Source organism: Sphaerodactylus townsendi, linkage group LG12 (assembly GCF_021028975.2).
Source record: "Sphaerodactylus townsendi isolate TG3544 linkage group LG12, MPM_Stown_v2.3, whole genome shotgun sequence".
Lineage (NCBI taxonomy): Eukaryota > Metazoa > Chordata > Lepidosauria > Squamata > Sphaerodactylidae > Sphaerodactylus > Sphaerodactylus townsendi.
The window spans coordinates 33952532-33974616 of record NC_059436.1 but is presented as its reverse complement, the minus strand read 5'-3'; the positions used below and the strand labels follow the sequence as shown (position 1 = coordinate 33974616).

Genomic DNA, 22085 nt, shown 5'->3' with positions numbered 1-22085 from the left:
CCTCTCGATGTCATTTTTACCACCTGAAACAGACTATTGGGACCACTGTTTACCTGGTGGGGAAATGTATAGTATGGATGATTACATGTACATTTCCACAGCAGGGCAGCCAATGGGTTCCTTTTGGGGTCAGGAAAACCATGTGCAGAAGAGGGGAGATGATCTAAATGGGGTCTTCACACTCCTGAGAGTTGATTTCCCAGCATGAAGCATCAGTTGTGTGTGTGGCTACAAGTCTGCGATGTGGACTCAGTAAAGTATGAAGCAGCCTGTAAAGAGACCCTGGGGAGGAAACTGAAGCCAGGATGAAAACTGTAACAACACTCAGTAATGAAATAGTAATAAAGCTGAAGTAGAAGGGAAAAATGGGGGGTGGGGTGGAGGAGAGCCACATCCTGATTTAGCAGGCAGAGAGGCCAGAAAATAGTGGCTTGATAAAAGAAGGCAGGTGAAGGATGCGATCTTACCTCTCCAATGTGAAATCTTTTTCCCCCACTGCCTGGGCCAATTCATACATTACAAAGTCTGTATGGTGTGCATTTGGCCACCATGAGGACTTTAGATCTTACATATAGCTGGAGGTCTCTACTGGGAGCTCAGCTCCCAGGTGCTTGTAGTGCCTGTTCCCATCAGAACTGTACGTGGAGAGAAGAGGCTTAGGCTCAACCTAAAATGGTCCCAGAGAGCTGCAGTTTGCCTCATTGAGGAAAACTATGTGTAGCTCTCATGGAGGAAGACGGAAGACTGGAACCACAAACAGCACGTGGAGAGAAGTGGCTTCAATCTGAATTAGGCCCATGCACACCAAGGGATCAAGTTCACAGGAAGGAGCTCCTGGAGCACAAGTATCGAAGGTCAACTTGGGGGACATGTGGACATTTTTAGCATGTGAATTAGCCCTCGGTGAACTTTGCAGTGGAACCTGTTCAGTCCTGGGACAAGTCATTGACTCCCTCCCATTGATACATGAGTTCATCAGTTGATGACCATAACCACCTGGGATGACTTGTGTGTGTGTGTGAATGGACCATAAAATAAGAGAGGAATGTTACATGCCATCTCAGACACAACATTATTTTTTACTGGAATCAAGCCAGTCACTGATGCATAAAAATTGACGGACAGGGCATGCTTGTGCAAACCAGCCTGAAATGCTTGCTTAATTGAGGGCATTACCCATTTCAAGCACCATGACGTCATTGTTTTCCTTTAGACAAAAGCCCTCTGCGAACACTAGATTATGTTCCATTTGCATGAATCAGGAACCTGCCAGTTGCACACATCAGGAGTACGTGAGTTCCCGTGATGCAACTGTGCATATCGTTTGCATCACAGGAGCCTGTATGTTCTTGATACTTGCACTTGGCCATCTCCAGGTTCATGAAAATAGACTATGGCTGATTCTTCACTTAAAAAAAAAACCTCTGAGGCAAACCGCTCTCCTTTGAATCGCCGCTTTTGAGCGCGAAGTCTTGCTCCCCAACGCAGGAACGCGCCTCCTATCTTCTTTTTTAAAAACCCTTTTCTGTCCCCATTTTTGCAGCAGGGCACAAGGGCAGAGGGAGGGAAGGGAGCGTTTGGGGGCAGCCTCCGAAGCTTCCGTCTTGAAACCGGCAGTCACACCCCCAGGCTTCCCCCCTCCCCCGCGCAGAGCGTGGGGTGTTCAAAAAGGTGCTGTTCCATCCAGGAACAGAAATACCGCACGCTGAGGGGGAAGGAGAGCGGCAGATTCAGGGTTGCTGTGCTGTTGCCACTGGCACAGTGGGGAGTGCAGTGGGACCCCGCGTTACTTGCTGCGAGTAGCGCGCAACAAAGGGTAAGCGGGGAAACGACCTATAATATAGTGTCCACAGAAAGTTACATCAGTCCATTGGAGAAATCTAAAGTTAGCAGCGGTATAGCTTTTACCCGCACAACTAGTTGTTCACTACCAAAAAAAAGGGTGTTGGGAAAAACAAATGTTCCAGGCCACGATGGACAGCTCAAAATCTTCAGTGTACAGCCTGCTAGCGATGGTGATTAGGCGGTGCTGCAGAATTTAATTAGATGAAGCAGTAGTGGGTGTGAAAGAAGTTTCAAGATCCCCACAGACGCTGCTGGGACAGAGAAAATAAGAAACAAAATAATTCTGTCTCCCTTGCTAATCAGAATGCAAGGGGCCCTTATAAAGGAGATGGCAGATGATTGGGAGGGGCTGCGGCTTTGTGGTCGAGTGTCCCCGGATTCAAAGCCCAACAACTCCTTTTCAAGGTAACAGGTGTTGGGAAAGGCTTCTCTCTGCTAAAGGCCCAACAACAACACAAGCCTTTATCGGCATATAAAACAGGACAAAATTTTAAAACAAAACAAGGTTAAGAAATACAGTTACAATTACTAATTTCCAGTATAAAATTTGCAACAGTTTCACAAAAGAGTACATCAGAGCTGTTCAGGAGATTGGGTATCTTATAACACTCATGCCACTGAGAACATTGCAAAAAAATGGAATTCATGTATTTCATGCGTATCTTATTGTATTTAGGGCATAGAAACAAAGAATGGTCAAGTGTTTCAACCGTAGTCATATCACATGAACAACCAAACTGCTTTAGAGCGTTCCCATATTCTTGCAGAATCTTTCGCTTCTAAAAGGCCCCAGGCCGACGAGGTGCACCAGGCAAAGCAGGCAATGAGAAGGATGGACCTATGATAGGATAAGCCAGCTTGAATGATGTGTTCTTATTGTACCAGATGTGTTCCTATTACACAAGATCAGGGGTAGGGAACCTGCGGCTCTCCAGATGTTCAGGAACTACAATTCCCATCAGCCTCTGGCATCGTACCAGCCAATTAAGCCATGCTGAGGCTGATAGAATAACAGACCCCAGAGGCACATCTACCTAGATCAGGGGTAGGAACCTGCGGCTCTCCAGATGTTCAGGAACTACAATTCCCATCAGCCTCTGTCAAGCTGTAATTGAAGCATGCTGGTAGAAATGATAGATGCTCGAGTCCAAACTACTCCTCATCTGCAGAGCACTTGCTTTGTTTATTTATTTGCTTATTTGTTTACAAGATTTGGGATGCTGCCTTTCTGCCCAGTCAGGGCCATCAAGGTGGCTAGCGGTTGAAACGAGGCATAATAAAAATACATCTGAAAAGCAATTAAAACCAAAATACCTACGTAAAAGCACATAGAACAATAATTAGAACGTAGAACAAGAAGGCTCTATGGGGAAACACAGAGGGGGAAAAAATCATCACCCACTGACAGAAGACAAAGACAGAAGGGAACAGACAAATATTCCTGGAGAGGAAAGTCCATAGTTTGGGGGCTATGGGTAAGATGGCTTGGGTTGCCTCCTGTTTAATCTCAGAAAGTGGAGGTACCAAACAGCATTGTGGTTGAGTAGGTTAGAATAGAAGTAGATGTCTCTTCAGGTGTGATGGTCATTAGCCATAGAGGGCTTGAATTGGGTCTAGAAACAAATTGGGATACAGTATATATGGGCCAGAACTTGAAATGGCCCATATACACTGGATCCAAATTTGTTTCCAGACCCAATGGCTCCTACAATCCATACCAGTCAACAACCTGACTGTGGTCTTAGGTGCAGGTATTGGGAAAGATCCCCACAGTTAAAAATTGGAAGAGCAAACACACAGAAGTCATGGTCTGTCACAGCATTATAGAGACAAACCACCAGTTTTCTGCAAATTTGTCTGGGAGAGAATCTTTGGGTCTCTCAAACGTCTACAGATGTGAGTTAGTTTTCCAGGTAGCAATTAACCAGTCAAGAATAAATGGAAAATTTTGGATTTCCAGCAGAGTTCTAGCTGCCAGTTTTGAATCTATATCCTCAACATAAACCTCCAGAAAGCACAAGAGGGGGACCACAGGGTCTCAAGGCAAACACAACAATCATCTCTAGCAATCTCAAATATCTTTTCCAAAATCTGCCTCCAAAAGGTCTGAATCTGCGAGCAGGGCAGAAATAAATGAATAAATAAAATTAAAAATGCAAGCCATCTACTTGTGGAGAGCAATATGATATATGTGGCTGGGCTTGCATGGTGTCACCAGTGATATATGCTCTTGCATTTTAATTTTTTTTAGATGTGGTGTAATCAAGCATGGAAAAATAGTACTCCAGACACTATTCTACATAGTCATGGAGATTTCTGCATTCAAAATATGATTAGCAGAGTCTGGAGATTTATTTTAGATAGTGTCCTAGGTAAAGAGTCAATGGAAACCCAAGTGGGCCATATGAGCTAGCAGTTAGAGGGCTAGCAATTCAAGACCATCTTCACTAGAGCATGGTTGCTGTTGAGATATGGTCACTGACTTCAAGAGAAAGGAGCAGCAGTGGCGTAGTGGTTAAGAGCAGGTGCATTCTAATCTGGAGGAACTGGTTTTGATTCCCTGCTCTGTCGCCTGAGCTGTGGAGGCTTATCTGGGGAATTCAGCCTGTGCACTCAAACACACGCCAGCTGGGTGACCTTGGCCTAGTCACAGTTCTTCTGAGCTCTCTCAGCCCCACCTACCTCACAGGGTGTTTGTTGTGAGGGTGGAAGGGAAAGGAGATTGCAAGCCCCTTTGAGTCTCCTACAGGAGAGAAAGGGGAAATATAAATCCAAACTCCTCTTCTTCTTCAAATGACTCTTTCTCCAAAATAAGTGACAGATGCCCTCCTGTCTTCTTGGGGAATTTTGTTTTGCTGTTACAGGCAAAGAATTCTCCCTAAACATTAGAAAGAACATCCTGATGTTCTGTTCGAAAGTGGAACACACTTCCTCTGTGTGGTGGAGTCGACCTCTTGGGAGGTTTTTAAACAGAGGCTGGATGGCCTTCTGTCAGGGGAGCTTTGGTTGTATATTCCTGCATTGCAGGGGTTTGGACTTGATAGCCCTTGTGGTCTCTTCCAACTCTATGATTCTATGATGTCTTCCTGAGAGGCTGGGCAAGCCTGGACACGAAATCCCATAAATTCTATACTTTCATCCCCCATCAAGCTGAAGCTGCCCACTTTTTTTTTTTTGGTAAAGCCGCGCCCGCAGCACAGGCATAATGATTCAGTGCCAACAGCAAGTGCTCAAGCCAGGATGATTATGCTCAAAGAAAGTGTTGTAGAAGTTTAGATTTATAGGAGTGTGAATAAATTTCTGTCACCCAGCGATTATTATCTTCTTTAATCTCGAAGGCTCTCGTCCTCTCTCTTGCCTATGTCTGGGGTTTCAAAAGCGTGTTTCCGATTGGGATCAAGTGTTCTCTGTCAGAAAATAAATCTCCCATATTTCATACAGAGCACCCGAGCCTCCTCGGCAGGGAACTTAGGAGACTGTTTTAGAAAGGACTCCAAACTTTAGAATGCTGAAGCGAGTATCTGAATGGCCTAAAACTTCACAGGATGTTTCGAGAGGAGGAGGGGCAAAGGACTCCAGACCTATCCGGTCACCTGAAATAGGTGTCTGCTGCCCATTGCCTGTGAACCATCTTTCTTGATGGACTTGAATATTTTATTTCCTAAATCAGTGTCAGTCATAGAATATGAACATAGTATAATGTCTGTGTGAGAGGTTCTGGCTCAGTGGTAGAGCACACACTTGGCATGTGAAAGGATGCAAGTCCAGTTACTGGCATTAAAGAATCTGAGGCGTTGAGAAGACCCTTCTGTAGTGAGGATTGCTACTGATCAGGTGGGATAGGACTGTCTCATTATAAGGCAGATTCACATTAAAAGACAAATTTGTGGAGGATAAGTCTTGCAAGCGTTCATTGTTTTAATAGTGAGGGGAAACCTCTATCCCCAGGGTTGTGTGCCTGATTCTCCAATCCATTTCTATCCTCGCAATAGCCCTGTGAGGTAAATCTGGCTGAGAGTAAGAGACTGCTCTGAAGTCACTCAGCAGTCTTCATGACTGAGCAGGGATTTGGACCTGGTCCACACCAGACTGATGCTTTAACCACTACCTCAACCTGGCTGTCAACAGTAATATATGTTTTGATCCCAGAATATTTGACCTCTGACCCATGGAGATGCCATTTCTAGACCGTCTGACTAACAGTTCCAATTAGGCCAATCCTCTGAGCTTCTCATGAGCAGCAGTGGGCAGAGCTTTAGGTCATATGGAGCACTGGCCAGAATAGACAATACCGTACTGGATGGACAAATGTCTCAACATTGTAGGACAGTTTAAAGTATTCAAGTTCCCAGGTTCATTCCTTAGCATCTCTAGTTATGGGCTCTTCCGTAGAAAGAGTTAGAACATAACTTTCTCCATCTGACACCCAAAGCAACTGGAAGAGTTGCATTGTTCAAAGGAAGTGTCCATGTGTGTCCATGTGCATGTGAGAGGAAACAAGGGAGCAGAGGAGCCTCCAACTACTCTTAGAGACATCAGTTTCCCAATCCAGAACTAGACTTTGCCTAGCACATACAGCTGCCACTCAGAACTATAAGCCTGTTTCTGGTCTCGGAGCTCTCTCAGCCCCACCTACCTCACAGGGTGTTTGTTGTGAGGAGGGAAGGGCAAGGACATTGTAAGCCCCTTTGAGTCTCCTGCAGGAGAGAAAGGGGGGATATAAATCCAAACTCCTCTTCTTCTTCTCACCTGGTAAAATTGACCACTGCACCAAATGTGTCAGCTAGCCAGGTCACGCTTCAGATTTCTCTGTCCCAAGCCTACAGACTAGTGATGCCCCATCTCACATTTTGCATTGATCTAATGCAGTGTGGGGTTTCCTTTTGGGGCAGGGGAAGGGGTAGGCAGCCACATCTCCTCCACAGCATCTTGTCCCAGACACTGTTCCTGGGTGCGTTTTGAAGGAAGGTGAGTCTCCTGAAAAATGAAGAAAGCCAGACTGCCATGCCATGACTAATAAGACTAATCTTCATGTGTGGGAAGGAGTGGAGTCTGCAAATTAATCCTTGAAGAATGATTTAGAGAAATGGAAATGATTTTCTGGAGCCATGGAACAGCAGGTGTGGCAGCAAGCCCTCAGGTGGAGGCCAGTGAGAAAAGGCTGGGTTTTTCTCCAGGTGAATGATGGCAGTGTGCTAGAGATGTCACTGCCCAAGGCATAGGTACATGTCCCAGTCCTGTTTCTGGTCTAACAGCACGGCTGAGTGTGCGTGACTGTGCCATGGCTACTCAGTACATATCCATGGCAATGTGGGAATTGGAACCCGCATTTCCCAGGTCCTAGTCTGACATCCTAACTACTACGCCACACTGGCTGTCCTTTGATCGACCCTAACTAGCCACAATTAGTGGGGTGCCCTTGTTCATGTGATTATGCTAATCACAATTAATTTAATTTAATCATGTTGGGTTTTTTTCTGCGATGCCTGAACTGAGTCAGTTGATCACAGGCTCATTCCGCACATGCAGAATAATGCACTTTCAAACTGCTTTCAGTGCTCTTTGAAGCTGTGCGGAATGGCAAAATCCACTTGCAAACAGTTGTGGAAGTGGTTTGAAAACGCATTATTTTGCGTGTGCGGAAGGGGCCACAGTTATATGCCCTGTTTCTCCAGGAAGCTCAGGATGACAAGCACTAAGTTAATCTTTATCATCACAATAAATCTGAGGCAAAGGTTAGGCTGGGGCAGGGTGACTAGTCCAGCCCACCCCGAGAGCTTCTTGGCAGAGCTGGGGTTCGAACCCAGGTTTCCACAGCCCTAATACAACATTGTAACCATGAATACCCAGGGGTATGTTACTGCTCTTGGAAGAAACTTCTATTTGTCTCCATCCAGCATTCTGATGTGCAGCGGCCAAGGGGAGGAGATCTCCACCTATGGAACTCCCGTTCTTCCACAGCCATGAAAATCACAAGGGAGGAAAGTGGTAACTTTACTCCCGAGTCTGCTATGCAGGTGAAATTTTCAGTTGGTTGGATAAAGGGTGCCCGATGGGGATCAAAGATCTTTCTTTTCTCTAAGTGACATCTTTCGACTTGCACCGTACAATGGCTGTATATAATTTCCAAAGGTACTCTGTAGCCATGGTGATAAGGAAGGGATAATTACCTGAGTCGAGAGACAGATAGATAAAGCAAGGAAGCCAAATGCTTCATACTTACTTACTTCCTTCAAAAAGGAGGGAGGCAAGGACACCTGGAGTCTTGCTTTTCTCATGGAACCCTTCCCAAATTCCCCCACTCCCAGTCTTTGCAGCCTTAATGTAGCAATGAGCAGAGGGCATATTCTAGGTGGGCTTAACTGACACCATGGGCATCTTTTATTAACTTGGTGGGGGCGTTGCCCTGTAAGGAGGCTGCAGTGGGTGTGAGCTCTGAGCTCTGTGGGAGTGCTGGACACCAGGCCTTACCCTGCGTTGGTGAGGGCAGGATGGCACCTGCTTACGTCAAGTTCTGTGTAGGCGCTTGTACCACTGGGTCGTGGAGCATGCTGTAATTCACATAATTTTTTTTTAATTTCCAAAGTTTGCCCTTTTCAATTTGATTCGGATGCTGGTAGATATTACTGCTTTGCTGAGATTGATTCACTGGCATTTATGTCTGCAGCAATGTTGAATGACTGGCTATATATATATCTGTGGGTGTTAACTTCAATAAAGAGGTGATCTCATATCTCAAAACTGAAAAGGTAGACTCTAACTTTCTGGAGCACAGAAGAACTTCCTAGTGGGTCATCTGCTGTGGATCAGATCTCTTGCTGCTTCTCAAGCTAGGCTGTTAATAAGTTGAGGATCGGGTGAGGCTGAGGGAGTAGAAAAGAAGGTTAATAGATAACAGCAACAGCCTTATTCTGGGGCAACAGGGCTGTCCAGGAAGGCTTTATGGGAAGCCTGTGTCTGCTTTCAGAAGGTTGAGAGCATGGGTCTTTCAAACAGCCTTTATACCTATTTTAGTAGCCGGTTATTAATGGATTTGGGGGGGGGGCACGTTTCAGATAAAATTGTTTTGGCTCCCAGCTGTTAACAGATTTTTAAAAACCTTTTCATATAAAGCTGCTTGTTTGATGTTCACAAAGTGAGGCTGAGCCAGTTAAAAAAAAAAACTCCTGTCTTCCGGTTTCAGGTCTCCTTTGCGCTTCTGAAGCACTGCAGTGTGTTGCTTGCAATGAATACTGAAAATGCAACATTTTCCCGTTTGTTTTTTGTAGGGTGTTCTTTTCCATCTGTCTTTTTTATTATAACTTTTGCACAGTAACACCTGCCCACCAGATACTTGCTGGATGCTGGCAGTATAGTGTTGAATTGCTATGTTGCTCTAGTGCTATAGCACAAAAGTTGAAATACATGTGTATAAAAAGACAGAAAAATGCACTACTGAAAAACCAGGGTGAAAAAGTGCCACAAGAGACAGGACCAGTCGCAAAATGGCTCCAATCACAGAATGTTGAGCATCTCCTCAGCAAGCTGTGATGGTGTGGGTGCTCCTTGCAGACCAAAGCAATTTGGGATGGGTGCTCCTTGCAGACCAAAGCATGATATCTCCTGAATTCTTCTATTCCAGTGAGGTGGAAGAAAGCGATGAAGAAAGCTTTGGGAAATAAGACCTTTGTGGGAGAAGCAAGTGTGCACTAAGAAATGCATGAGTAGACACCATGGGATTACTGTGTGCTTTATGACAACATCCAGTATCCACAAGTTATGGATTCTAGTGGCGCAATAGTTGGTCTCCCTGCATCTTCCTCCTTTGGCCAGAGCTGACTGGTGGTACATCATCATTTCTGAGGTTGCTAGTTCAAGACCTGCTGAGTGCTAAAGTGCAGTTTTTCCACCCTGAACATCACCTGGAATCTATCACCTGAGCTGTTGCTTTGCCTCCTCCTCAAGTGTGTGTGTTTATAGGTCCCTCACTGTTCCAGTTTCCTGATGCCCCTTTTCAATTCCCATTGGCTGTCTGCCTTGAGGAACGCATTCCAAACCTGTATAGAGCCAAAGCAAGACACTTGAGCTTTTTGCAAAATGTTCTCTGAGGGAACTTGGTGGCACTATGCTTGAGCAGGGCTAGTTTTCGTTTTCTAGGTTAATGGCATTCTGAGCCACCCCAGACGTTCGTTGGGAGAAGGCTGTGCAATTTGACTCCGGAAAACTTCTGCCGATGATTTTGCTCCTCTGCAAGTGAGGAAATGTGACCGCTTCGTCTGTGTGGTCCCATAGAAGAGCACAGCACTTGGAGGGGTGTCTCTGTCATACCCAACTCCTGTGAAGCTGAAGAGAGGCTAAGGAAGGCAGAAGGGACAGGAAAGGGGAAATAGCCAGCAAAACTGGGTTTCCTCGTCTGAAAGCCTGACCCAGAAAAACCTGAAGCCTTTCCTGACCTTCTCTGACTAACTGGTATGCAGTTTATTTGATTAATCTATACTCTGTTCCACAGAAAGAGGATAGCTTGATCGGTTGAGATGCGGCTCAGCAGTTGAGAAAATGGCATGCATCCACATTAGAATATAGTCCCGAATGAATATGAGAATTATTGTTCATTTTTACACGCTGCCTTTGTCAAGACCATTATTTTGTGCATTATTGAACATGGAACTTTGATACAAGAGCGTTTTATATATTTTTACTTTCAAATGGAGGAGGGGGGTAGCAGGGTGAGATAGGCACTAGCACCCAGGCGGAGCAATCTACAACAAAGAAGATTCCGTACATAAGTGCGTAGGTGTGTTTGGGCTACGCCACATGCAGCCAAAGTGCAGTCAAGCCGGACCATCTTCAGGGTTAAGGATTGGCACTGGCAGTTCCAATTGATGTTGTTCTGTGATTTGAGGTGTCTAGTAGCAAAAACAGCTCTCCAGAAATTGAGGCAGCAGCTGGTGGTCACTGATGCCAAGGTGTTAGTTCAAAGGGAGCTGGGCCATAGTTAGCGTTTCTGTTTGAGCTTCCTGGAATTGGGGGTGGGGAGGCTTGGGAAGTGTGGAGTGTGGGGAAGGCACTCGGTTGGGATGTGATGTCACTTTGAGACTTTGTTTTTTTCTAGTCTCTATGGTACACTGTGGAATCTGTCCTCCCAAGATGCTAGTTCTTGGGAAACCGATTGCTGTAAGATTACCAGTTGTAATCCCAGGAGAACTCCCAAGACCCACCTAGACGTCGATAAACCTGTCCTCAGAATAGGGGTTAGCATCATTTCCAAGCAAGACCAAACGCTCAGCAGCTTTAAACAATCAGAGTGAGAAACTGTAATATTGAGGTCTGGCTGCAGGTCTAGAAGCTGGCTTTTATCCCTCTTTAAGCGTCTTACAATCTTCACAGCTGCAGTAGCTTAAGGAGGAGAATTATTCTTTTTTTTTATCAGTTTCCTATTCTTTAAAAAAAATTCCCATTCTTTCACTCGAAATAGCAGCGACCCAACTTAAAAGGTCTGAGAAGAACAGCCTGCCTCTTTTCCCCTTTCACTTTGCAGCTCCGCCCCAAATGGGCACTTCTCTGGTTCAAGACCCAGCTAATAAGCCGGGCCCTGACTGTTGGTTTCCCATGATCTCCCTCCCCACAAAAAATAACACAATCACACCTTCCACAGATCAAAACAGGGACACGTTTGCAACACCTCATAGTCCAGGTCACTGATAGATCCACCTATCTGTCCTCTTCCTTCTCTATGCTTTATTCTCTGCAATGGTTTTTTTCCTCCTGATTTAAAAGAAAAGACAGCATTTGTTCTTTTGGCTAAGGATGTGCTTGAAACACTCTATTATCTGGCAATGTGTTATCACAGTTCAAAAATAGGCCTTAACATCTCTAGGGTTTGAAAAGGCAGGATATGGCATCGCATTGCCACATGTGCCTGCATTTACTTGACTGAATGCTACAGGCAAGAATGCATCTAGAAATGGAACTTGGGGGGGGGGGGAGCTGAACCCTGAAAGATGATACATGAAACCTAATTTTAAGAAGAGTTTGGATTTATATAAGAAGAGTCAAGGCTGCTTACAAACTCCTTTCCCTTCCTCTCCCCACAATAGACACCTTGTGAAGTAGGTGGGGCTGAGAGAGCTCCAAAGAATTGTGACCACCTGAAGGTCACCCAGCTGGAATGTAGGAATGGGGAAACAAGTCTGGTTCAAAGAGTCTGCCACTCAGGTGGTGGAGTGGGGAATCAAACCCAGTTCTCCAGATTAGAGTCCACCTGCTCTTAAGTACTATACCACACTGGCTCTCACTCCACGAGAGAGGCATCTGTAAAAGGCGAAAGCAGGGACAAGAGCCCGAAAAGAAGGATTGTCCCCGGTAGGTACGGCAGTTTGCAAGTGTTAAAAGGGACAGACTATGCTGGGACACCATGAAATGCAAAATAATGTTCACTGAGTTGTAAGGCCGCTTTTGGATCCATCATTGGATCCATTGGATCCATAACTAGGTCCATTGGATCCATTCCACTCCTGCTTAAGTCTCACATCTTCCTTTCCTGGGTAAGGTACTTGAAAGAGTGACTGCAGGACAGCTTGCAGGCTTTTCCTAGAAGACACATCAGTCCTGGACCCATTTCAGTGTAACTTCCACAACCTGGCCACAGGATGGAGACTACTCTGGTCACTCTCACAGATGAGCTCTGAAGACAAATGGACCAAAGCTCTCCCGGTATTGCTTGATCTGATAGCAACATTTGACACAGTCAATTGTGATCTTCTGACTCACTGCCTAGCCAATACTGGCATATGTGGGACAACCTTTCAGTGGCTGATCTCATTCCTCCAGAGTCAGGAAGAAGAAGAGTTTGGCTTTATATCCCCCCTTTCTCTCCTGTAAGGAGACTCAAAGGGGTTTACAATCTCTCTCCCCTTCCCCCTTCCCCCCACAGCAAGCACCCTGTGAGGTAGGTGGGCTGAGAGAGCTCAGAACTGTGACTAGCCCGAGGTTACCCAGCTGGCATGTGTTGGAGTGCACAAGCTAATCTGGTTCATCAAAGCCTTCACAGCTCAAGTTGCAAAGCAGGGAATCAAACCCGGTTCTCCAGATTACAGTGCACCTGTTCTTAACCACTACACCACGCAGGGACAGAGGGAAGGATGTAAACTCATCTCCCTTTGTCGTGTGGAGACCGACAGGGCTCAATCCTTACCTCAATGTTATTTAATATCTACATGTGCCCTCTTGCCCAATTAGTCCAGAGTTTCAAGCTGGGCTGACATCAGTTCATGACATCCAGCTCTTATCAGTTGATGGGCGGCTGGCTGGATGCCACCCCAGTTGTATTGACCAGATGCTTGGAGGTCAAAGTGAAGTGGCTGAAACAACACCAGCTGAAATTAAATCCATCAAAGATGGAGTTTCTGTGACTAAGCTGGGAAGATTTAGGAATGGGATGCCAACCCCCTACTCTGGATGGAGTGCAGTCAACATTTATGCCATCTAAGATCTTGGATGCCTCTCTTTCCATGGAGGCATTGGTTGCACATGTAGCCATAATAGTGTTTTCCCATCTTTATCCTTCCTGTACCTTCCTGGTCACTGTGATCCATGCAGTGGTCATCTCCAAATGGGACTACTGTTAACTTGCTCTATGCAAAGCTGCCCTTGAAACTGCTCCAGAAACTTCAGCCAGCCCAGAATGCAACTTCACCAGTCCTTATGGGGACTCCCTAGGGCAGGGGTGGCCAACCTATGGGGCTCCCAATTGGGCCAAGCTGGCAGTGGCTGATGGGAATTGTAGTCCATGAACATCTGGAGCCCCATAGGTTGACCACCCCTGCCCTAGGGGGCACATATGCAACCTGTGCTGCATTCTCAGGTCATACAGAGCTGCTGCTGGCCTGAGGAGGACTCGCTGTCTGCTGGAGTGAATAGAAACCTTGCCCTGAGATGTGTTCTCCATCAACCCACAGGAGTCCCTCACCTGCATTACAGGTTATAAAGTGGTACTTCTATGTAGCACCATCAATGTGTCTGGCACTTTACAGAGTACAAAGTCATGCTCCAAGGAGCTTACAGTATAATAATTTACTGTCAGAGAGGGAGGAGATGTGAGACTACATTTCAGTTGTGCTGAAACTTTCATAGAAAAGGGGGGGGGGAGGTTCTGGAAAGATATGGGAGAAGCCAGAGAGTGTGGGTCTCTCAGCACGGCTTCCACATGTGGACTCTGTGAATTTGCAGTGATAACAGAACATCTACATGAGGGTGATTATCACCTGGCGATCACAATTCTTCTCCCCCACACTCCAGTTACTGGCAAAAATCCAACCAGTGGCAGCAGTGGTGGGATTCAAATAATTTAGCAACCGGCTCCCGGTGGTGGGATTCAAATAATTTAACAACTGGTTGTTTACAAGGACCATTTTAACAACCGGTTCTGCTGAAGTGGCGTGAACTGGCTGAATCCCACCACTGAGTAGCAGTCTGGGAGGCAGTTCCAGGCACAGAACATGGTGGTGGAACTGGAGGAGCAAACATCCCAGCCAGGGTTAAATTGCAAAGTGAGAGCAGACTATAAGGATGAGAAATCTGTCAAAGGCAGCATAGTGTAGTGGTTAATCTGGAGAAGTGAGATTGATTCCCTACTCCTTCACATAAGCAGCAGACTCTTATCTGGTGAACTGGATTTGTTTCCTTGCTGCTACACATGAAGCCTGCTGGGTGACCTTGGGCTAGTCACAGTTCTCTCACAACTCTCTCAGCCCCACCTACCTCGTAAGGTATCTGTTGTGGGGAGAGGGTGGGAAGGAGTTTGTCAGCTGCTTTGAGACTCCTTACAGCTGAGAAAAGCGAGGTATAAATCCAAACTCTTCCAAAAAGGAGCCATCATTTAAAACAAACCACTGTGTTGCAGTATAATCTCAAATATATTCAAGATTTGAATTTGGCAGACAATCCCACTTGTCTACCCTGCCGATTTTCAGAACTCGTTCAACCCCACCTACCTCACAAGGCATCTGTTGTGGAAAGGAAGGAGTTTTCTAGCCGCTTCGAGTCTCCTTACGGCTGAGAAAAGCAGGATATTGATTCAAACTCTTTTTCTTCTTCTAAAAGGGAGCCGTCCGTTAAAATACATGACTATGTTGCAGTATAATCTCAAACAAATTCAAGATTTGAACTGCGCTGAGATTCCCACTGGCCCTCACCACCCCAAAATCTTTGCCCTGCTCCTGAAATGGTGTTGCTGCCCTGCGGTTTCCAGAATCCTTCAGTGAGCTCTGATAACAGACAAGCTAGTTTAAGTTCACAGAGTAGCTGTGCCACGTCTGAATTTGTGCGCAGCTGTCTATACAGACATATTTGCCTCTTGGTTTGGGCAGTCTAGTTCACATTCCTGTCAGCTGCCCAAGTGACCTATGTTCTGCCCCCCTTTCTGTCGGAGTGGCTTAACCTTTGTGCTGGTGGTTGGTGACCCCAAGTGCCAGGAACAGCTCAACAGATCCCCCCAACTCCCCATCCCAAGCCCAGAGTCTCTCAGTGTGCCTAAGGTGGCAAGAGATGAATCTTGTATATCAGACGGTGATTTTTTTAATGTGAGCGGATGGTTGCTAGGGAAACAGAGGCTTAGGGGAGTCTCGCGCCAACGTAGCTTGCTGGCCTCTCCAAGCAGATGCTGGATGGCATCGTCGTGCCTCGGCAGAAAGGCAGCAAACGTCTCAATAGACCGAGGCAAGCCAGAGCCGGGAGCCTGCCCATCACTGGGGCGTAGCAGAGGGGCGTCTTCAGTGCCTGCCTGGTAACTCCATCTCTCTCTTGCCCCACAGGGGTTCCTGAGCCGCCGACTGAAAGGCTCGATCAAAAGGACAAAGAGCCAGCCCAAGCTTGACAGAAACAGCAGCTTCCGGCACATCCTACCTGGCTTCAGAAACGTGGACAATGAGAGGTAAGGTGTCCGCATCTGGGTCAGAATGGAAGGATATTGATTTGCCTGCTTTTTTTTGTATGCCGGCATCGTCCCTCCAGGTTCTCGGAGCAAACAGGCTGGTGTGTGACAGGGGGGCGGTTCATTTAATTGCAGCAATTGGCGGCTTCGTTTTCTTTTTCTGTCGAGCTTGCAATTGAAAGTGTTGAGGGTTGTTGCTTTTCTTAATTAATCCAATGTGGTTTCGGAATCTGTTTGTCTGAGCGAGGCAGGGGACAGAGCTGCTGGTCCAACTATGCCCTCGGCTGGTGACCGGCTCGGGTACTGGTGCAGCCACTGAAATGGAAGAGAGTCGGGGACTGTCAGGTGTTCAGAATTTCCCTCTCTGTGATCTGTAATTGTGAATGACACTGAGAGTCAGTAATCTGCAGATTCCGTGATGTCGGGTTGGGTTGTTGTCTGCTTCTTAGCTGTACCAATACAGCCTTGGCTGTACCAATACAGAATGCTTCGTTTGGTCAGGAGCAGGGTGTGTTGCATGACAAGATGTATAGCTAGATCAGAGGGATGCATTTCACATGTGCCGAAACGAGGTGTGTCTGGAAGGGCATCTTCATCTTCTAGGTGAGCCTAATGGGGGAAAGGAAGCATTATCTCTCGTCGTCGGAGGTGTGTGTGTGTCTGCCACGCCCACCCCAATATAAAGTGATTGTTGTTTTTTGAACTTGAGGGTCTGGAGTCAAGGACATCGGTTTGCTCAGAGGGACCCAGTTTTCCAGGTTGGGGGAGTGGAAGTCTCTCTTGCAAAAAAAAAAAAAGCAGCTTTCTTTGGCCATGATGCAAATATTTGCAGAGAGTAGCACAATAGCATTGTGTACCTTGTCAACATAATTCAGTTCTGATCCTTTAGATCTGTGCGTGCCAAGCAGGGAGCTTTAATTAACCAGAGTGCATTGAGTCAAGTCTTCCAACAAACTGGGTTCAGGCACTGGTCTGGCATTTGCCAATGAATTCTCTGTGGGGTTGGCATTTTTTTAAAAGTGTCTGTTTTTGAGGTGCCTTGTGAAGGTCTGAAGAGAGAGCAGGGGGTACAGATGTTGGCAGTTCACAAACTGCTCAGCACAAAGAGCCTCTGACCACCTTGGTTTAAGCCAGTCTGAAGTAGGGCAGGGGGAGGACTGACTGGTCAGCGCTTCTTCTGAGTCGGCATCTGGAGGAGATTGGATGCAGCAGCTCGCAAAATATCCTTGCCTGCATCCTAAGGGGCAGGCCGGTGTTCCAAGCGCAAAGGAAGGAGCAATGAAGTCTTGGGTGCCAATGGAACGGATGCTGTCTGAGCAGGAGGTGGGATGCAATAGATGCTGCACATCTGTGTTGTGTAGGCGCGTGCATACCACACACACATGTTTTATCACGCACTGAATTGCAGTGCGGCAGAAAGCAGATTTGCTCCTGATTAGGGTAACCCAATGCTACAACATAAATCATGTTGTATTTTAGGGCGATTACATCTGCCTCGTTTTGTAGTTTAGGATGAAGAACCACCCTGATTCCAAGGCTCAATTCCCCACCTGCCCCATATATCAGGGAATAGAGGGATTGGGTTTCTATAAGACAGAACCCCAGGATCCCTCTTTTTTTGTTAAAGCAACAAATGACTTCTGATACACATCAGTCTTCTATCTTGGCCCATTGACTGCAAGCTGGAAGCAACTGACCCGGGTGTGTTTCCTCTTGGGGATAAAGAGTTCTTATTACTACACCCACTTACCTGTTACAGCCACAAATGCAGCCAGCGGAACACTTTTGTCCAGACCATGCCTCAGTGTATCTCTGTGTGTCTTGGCTTCAACTCTTTCAACACAGCGAGATGCCTGCAATCGAGCCTATGATGAGATGGGATTAGGGCCTGGTGTTCCACCCCCCACCCCCAGTATGGGCCAACTATATTGCACTGGTTATGGCTCAGGCCAGCTGGCTTCCCTCCGGAAATGTGACTGTGCTCTTCATCTTGTATCAAGGCTGGGGAGTGTACGTTTCTGTGCACTGTGGGTCTGATATCCTTCAGCACCCAGCATCTCCCTTTCTCCAGGGTACTGATTGTTCTGAAGTGCAGTGTGTTGATAGCATTCGGGTTTGTGTGCCTTTGGGGGAAAGCAGAGAACAAAAGGGCTGTTGTGATGATCAGGGCTGTCTATGTTCTACTAAATGACAAGAGTGCCCCCAAACAGTCAGATTCTGTAACATTTCAGACAGATGAAGTAGGTTTTGTTCAGCGGATGCTGTTCAACTTTTTGTCCTCCAGCAGGCTTCTGGCAGAAAAGGGGAGGACAAAGAAGGACACCAGAACCCCTCCCTCTAAGACCCTAAAACACTTCTCAGCAGTTACTACCACTGAGCTGCGGTGAGATTTCAGCAGGTGTGCTTTCAAGCCTATATAAAGGCTAGGAACCGTGTCTTTAAGGCTGAATTCTACAGGTGCTGTCTTTCACTTTGACAGCCACAATCTATAGCAGAGGTGTCCAACTCTGGCACCCCAGATGTTCATGAACTACAATTCCCATCAGTCCATGCTGGCAAGGACTGATGGGAATCGTAGTCTATGAACATCTGGGGCACCAGAGTTGGATACCCCTGATCTACAGTGTGTGTGATTCAAGGCACTTACTTGATTAAAGGAAAACCTTCTGTTTTCTCAAGCAAATAGTATATTACACACACAAACACCCAAAAAAGCGCAGAACCTGGATTTATATTTGCTTGCTTGTCTGCATTTTATGAAAAGTTATCAGCTGACCTTGATGTGGTGATTAATTCTCCATGTGACTTAGCTCCTCCTTCCGCCATGTAAGTACGAAAACAAATATAAGACCACACCAAATGCAAAGGCTGTTTGGTAGTGATTTGCCAAATACTGCGAGAAATTAAGCTCATCAAGTCACGAAATATGCTCCTGAGATCCCAAAGTCAACAGACCTCACCTCACCTTTCTCCTTTCAAGGAGCATGACCAGAAACACAGCAGGTTGTTTTTGAAGGCGAGGTCCACTCCTGCATCCTAAAAGCTGAAATGCAATTCTAATTTGGATTTTTAACATAAACATGCCTTGGCCCTCAGAACTGAGGAGGCGTCTGTCATAAACTGATAGGTAGAAGGGAGGGGTTGAGCTGAATCTGAGATAGTGCCTGATCGTATATCTAACAGGAGGAAGTGGGTGGCTTGCAGGGTGGGGGGTATCCTCTTCCGACTCTGGAATCTCCCGCTGCGCAAACTAGGGATGAGCATATGTTCCCCATTTCACTTTCTATTTTTCATTTGCATTTACGTACGTTGTTTCCAATGACTTTGCCTCTCCGCTTCTGCCACTTTTGTCGACTGCATCCTTCATGCATATTAATATCAGACCGATTTTCTACGTAACGTATATGCCACGTTCCTCAGTACCACGAACAGTATTCATATGCAGAATATTACCAAGCATATCTAATGCCAGAAGTGCAAGAAAAGCAGAAAACGGCATGACAGTAGCCAATCACGACTGGCCCAGGGAAAAGCAAAATAGGAGCAGGCCAGGCTGCAACGCCAGACCCTCTCTAGCAAGCAGATCGTCGCAAGCGGGGGAATCGACTGTGCGGAACCGAGCGGGCCCGCCCTCGCGTCAATCCGCCGGCCGGTCAAATGGCTTGTTAAGAGGGAGCGGAGGGGGACGTTGTCGGCGCGGCTGTTGGTTAACAAGCCCTCCGTCGCGCTGATGGATGTCCGCGGCGGGCGAGAAGTTCTTATCACGCCGCGCTGGATGTTCATCTTCGCTCTCGGCCACTCCAGACCGGGCTGCAAATCAAGGCCTTGGCAGCAGCAGCGCCGGCGCTTAATTGGGAGGCCGGCCCTGCCGCGAAGCGCACGAGGCGCGGCGACGCCGAGCTTGGCCCGGGCTCCCAGGCCACCGGGAGGCTGGCTGGCTGACTGCAAGGGGGTGGAGGGTGCAGGGCCGACCTTTTGCAGAGTCCGCCGCTTGGGACGTGAGGAGCCCGGAGCGACCTCTGCGCCAGACCGCTTTGTTTTCTGGATAAAGATTTCGAAAGAAGGGCTAGCAGCCTTTTTAGGGATACCAGTTTGGGGATCCCTTGGCATTTTAGTTCATCCCTAGACTACAGAGATCACCTGGAAGTGGATGCTTTGGAAGCATAGGTGTCAAACTCGCGGCTCTCCAGATGTTATGGACTACAGTTCCCATCATCCCCTGCCAGCATCATGCCAGCATCAGGGGATGATGGGAACTGTAGTCCATAACATCTGGAGGGCCGCGAGTTTGACACCTGGGCTTTGGAGGGTGAACTCTATGGTATTGTATCGAATCCGGCAACCCTAAGCCTTCTCCTGCTGGCATTTATTAGAGGCTCAGACATGTTAAGTCTGTAGAACCTCAGGACAGGAGCCAGAATAAAAATTGCTGAATGCAAGGCAAAGCCATTCACGAAGGTGCAAAGTAAGACGGCGCAGGCGCTTGGAACTGGGGTGTGATTTTTGCATCTTAATGTCACAAGTTAAACTCTAGTCTCTGGCAATGGCATGAAAAGGAGGATTTGCTATCCTGACACTTGTTAAAGCATGGAGTCTTGCTGAGATATGTTTGCCCGATTTCACCTGGCACCGATAAAATGAATCTACACCTTACCCAACCTTGTTTTGGAAATGAGCCTCCACTCCTTTTGCCTAATGATTGGACAGAGTTCCAAGGGCCCACAAGTCCCATACTCAAGATGGTTCCTCTTGACCCCTGCAAAGAGACCTGTTCATTGTTTTTTTCACATATGAGACAGCCGGGGGGAGGGGGGGGGATCTTACAGCCATTTTTCAGCAAGGCGAAGTGCAGAGAATTTGCTTAACAAGTGTCATACGACATAATGGTGTGATACCCTTTTGTCAAGTGTGTTCATTCCTGAAAATCTTGCTTTATATTTCATTGTGCTAGAATTGCTACCTCTTTATGGCTGATATGCATGGGTAGTGAGATGCTCTAGTTCTCATTTTCTTTCTTCATATTGTCCCAGGCAACTTCAAAACAAGATTCAGGGCTGAATTGGGGAGCGGGAGTTAATAAGTCACTCATAGAGAGAATTCTTGGGAAAGATGTTTGGGGAGCCTGTGCAAGGCTAAACAAGAAAAACAAGAAGAGTTGGATTTATATCTTCCCTTTCTCTCCTGTAAGGAGACTCAAAGGGGCTGACGATCTCCTTTCCCTCCCCCTCCCCACAACAAATACCCTGTGAGGTAGGTGGGGCTGAGAGAGCTCAGAAGAACTGTGACTAGCCCAAGGTCACCCAGCTGGCGTGTGTTGGAGTGCACAGGCTAATCTGAATTCCCCAGATAAGCCTCCACAGTCCCAGCAGCAGAGTGGGGGATCAAACCTAGTTCCTCCAGATTAGAGTACACCTGCTCTTAACCATTACTGCTCTCACAGATGTTACTAGTCTAGATGAACCAAAGGTGTATTGGTATGAGACAATATAGATATAACATAACAGATACTAATTATCACCATAGCAAACAAGCCAGAAATATATGACCAAACGTGTTTTTACCAAGTCTTCTTCAGTGGTCATTATCTCCATTAAAACATGACTAAAGTGCATAATCAAGAGCCAGGGCTGCTCTGCATCACAATCGACAAACCTAAAGAAACAGAATAAATCCTTGATTCAAAAATATTTTCCTACTGAATATTCCTAAATTCAGTCGCTGCCTGGCTTGCAGAAGGTCTCCATTTCAGTCCCAGCATCATTAAAAATAATCAGGGGAATAAGCAAGATCAAGGTTCCCTGTAAGCCATCTGGCCACTGCATTGGGGTTATGCAGATAAGGGGCCGTCTGGCGTGGGAACGCTCCCAAGCAGCTCAGTTCTACCCAGTACCTGGGAAGTTCTGCATGGCTCCGGGGAATGATTAAAGGGACTATTGGGCAAGATCCTTCCTTGCTTTAGTATATAAAGTGGCACTGCCAGTCAGCATAAACTACTGGGCTCTGGAGGATAGTGGGTTAGCCTTGGAAGATGGTAGCTTTGTGTGTTCAAGAACACAAGGTGGTCAGTTGCAAAGGAGGGTGAAAGGTCCTCCAACTTGTAGCCCCAGAGGACCATTCCGAGAAGAGATTATGGGCGTGGTGGACTATGTCTTGTCTGTGCATAAAGCTTCCTTGTATGCCTAGATTTTAGTCTTGCAGCTTCTAACTCTGCACCACTCTTCAGAAAACCACACACCTATTACTTCTACATCCTCCCTTCAGCATAGCTTAGTTGGGCTTTCCCATCTAGCCACGGCTCAGGTCTATACTTCCACATTACTACAGTGCCCTG

At 46.7% G+C, this 22085-nt stretch overlaps 1 protein-coding gene across 8 annotated transcripts in view; it reads left to right on the top strand.

The window, feature by feature from the left end:
- LOC125441413 (DAB2 interacting protein) overlaps nt 1-22085 on the top strand; it is a 272204-nt gene that overhangs the window by 106847 nt on the left and 143272 nt on the right. For all 8 annotated transcript variants that reach the window (XR_007245857.1, XM_048511940.1, XM_048511939.1 and 5 more), the window contains exon 3: nt 15636-15754. Coding sequence is in view for 7 of the 8 variants with exons in the window: in XM_048511940.1 (XP_048367897.1) it covers nt 15636-15754 (119 nt within the window). In the remaining variant the exon portion in view is untranslated. The remainder of the gene's footprint in view (nt 1-15635; nt 15755-22085) is intronic.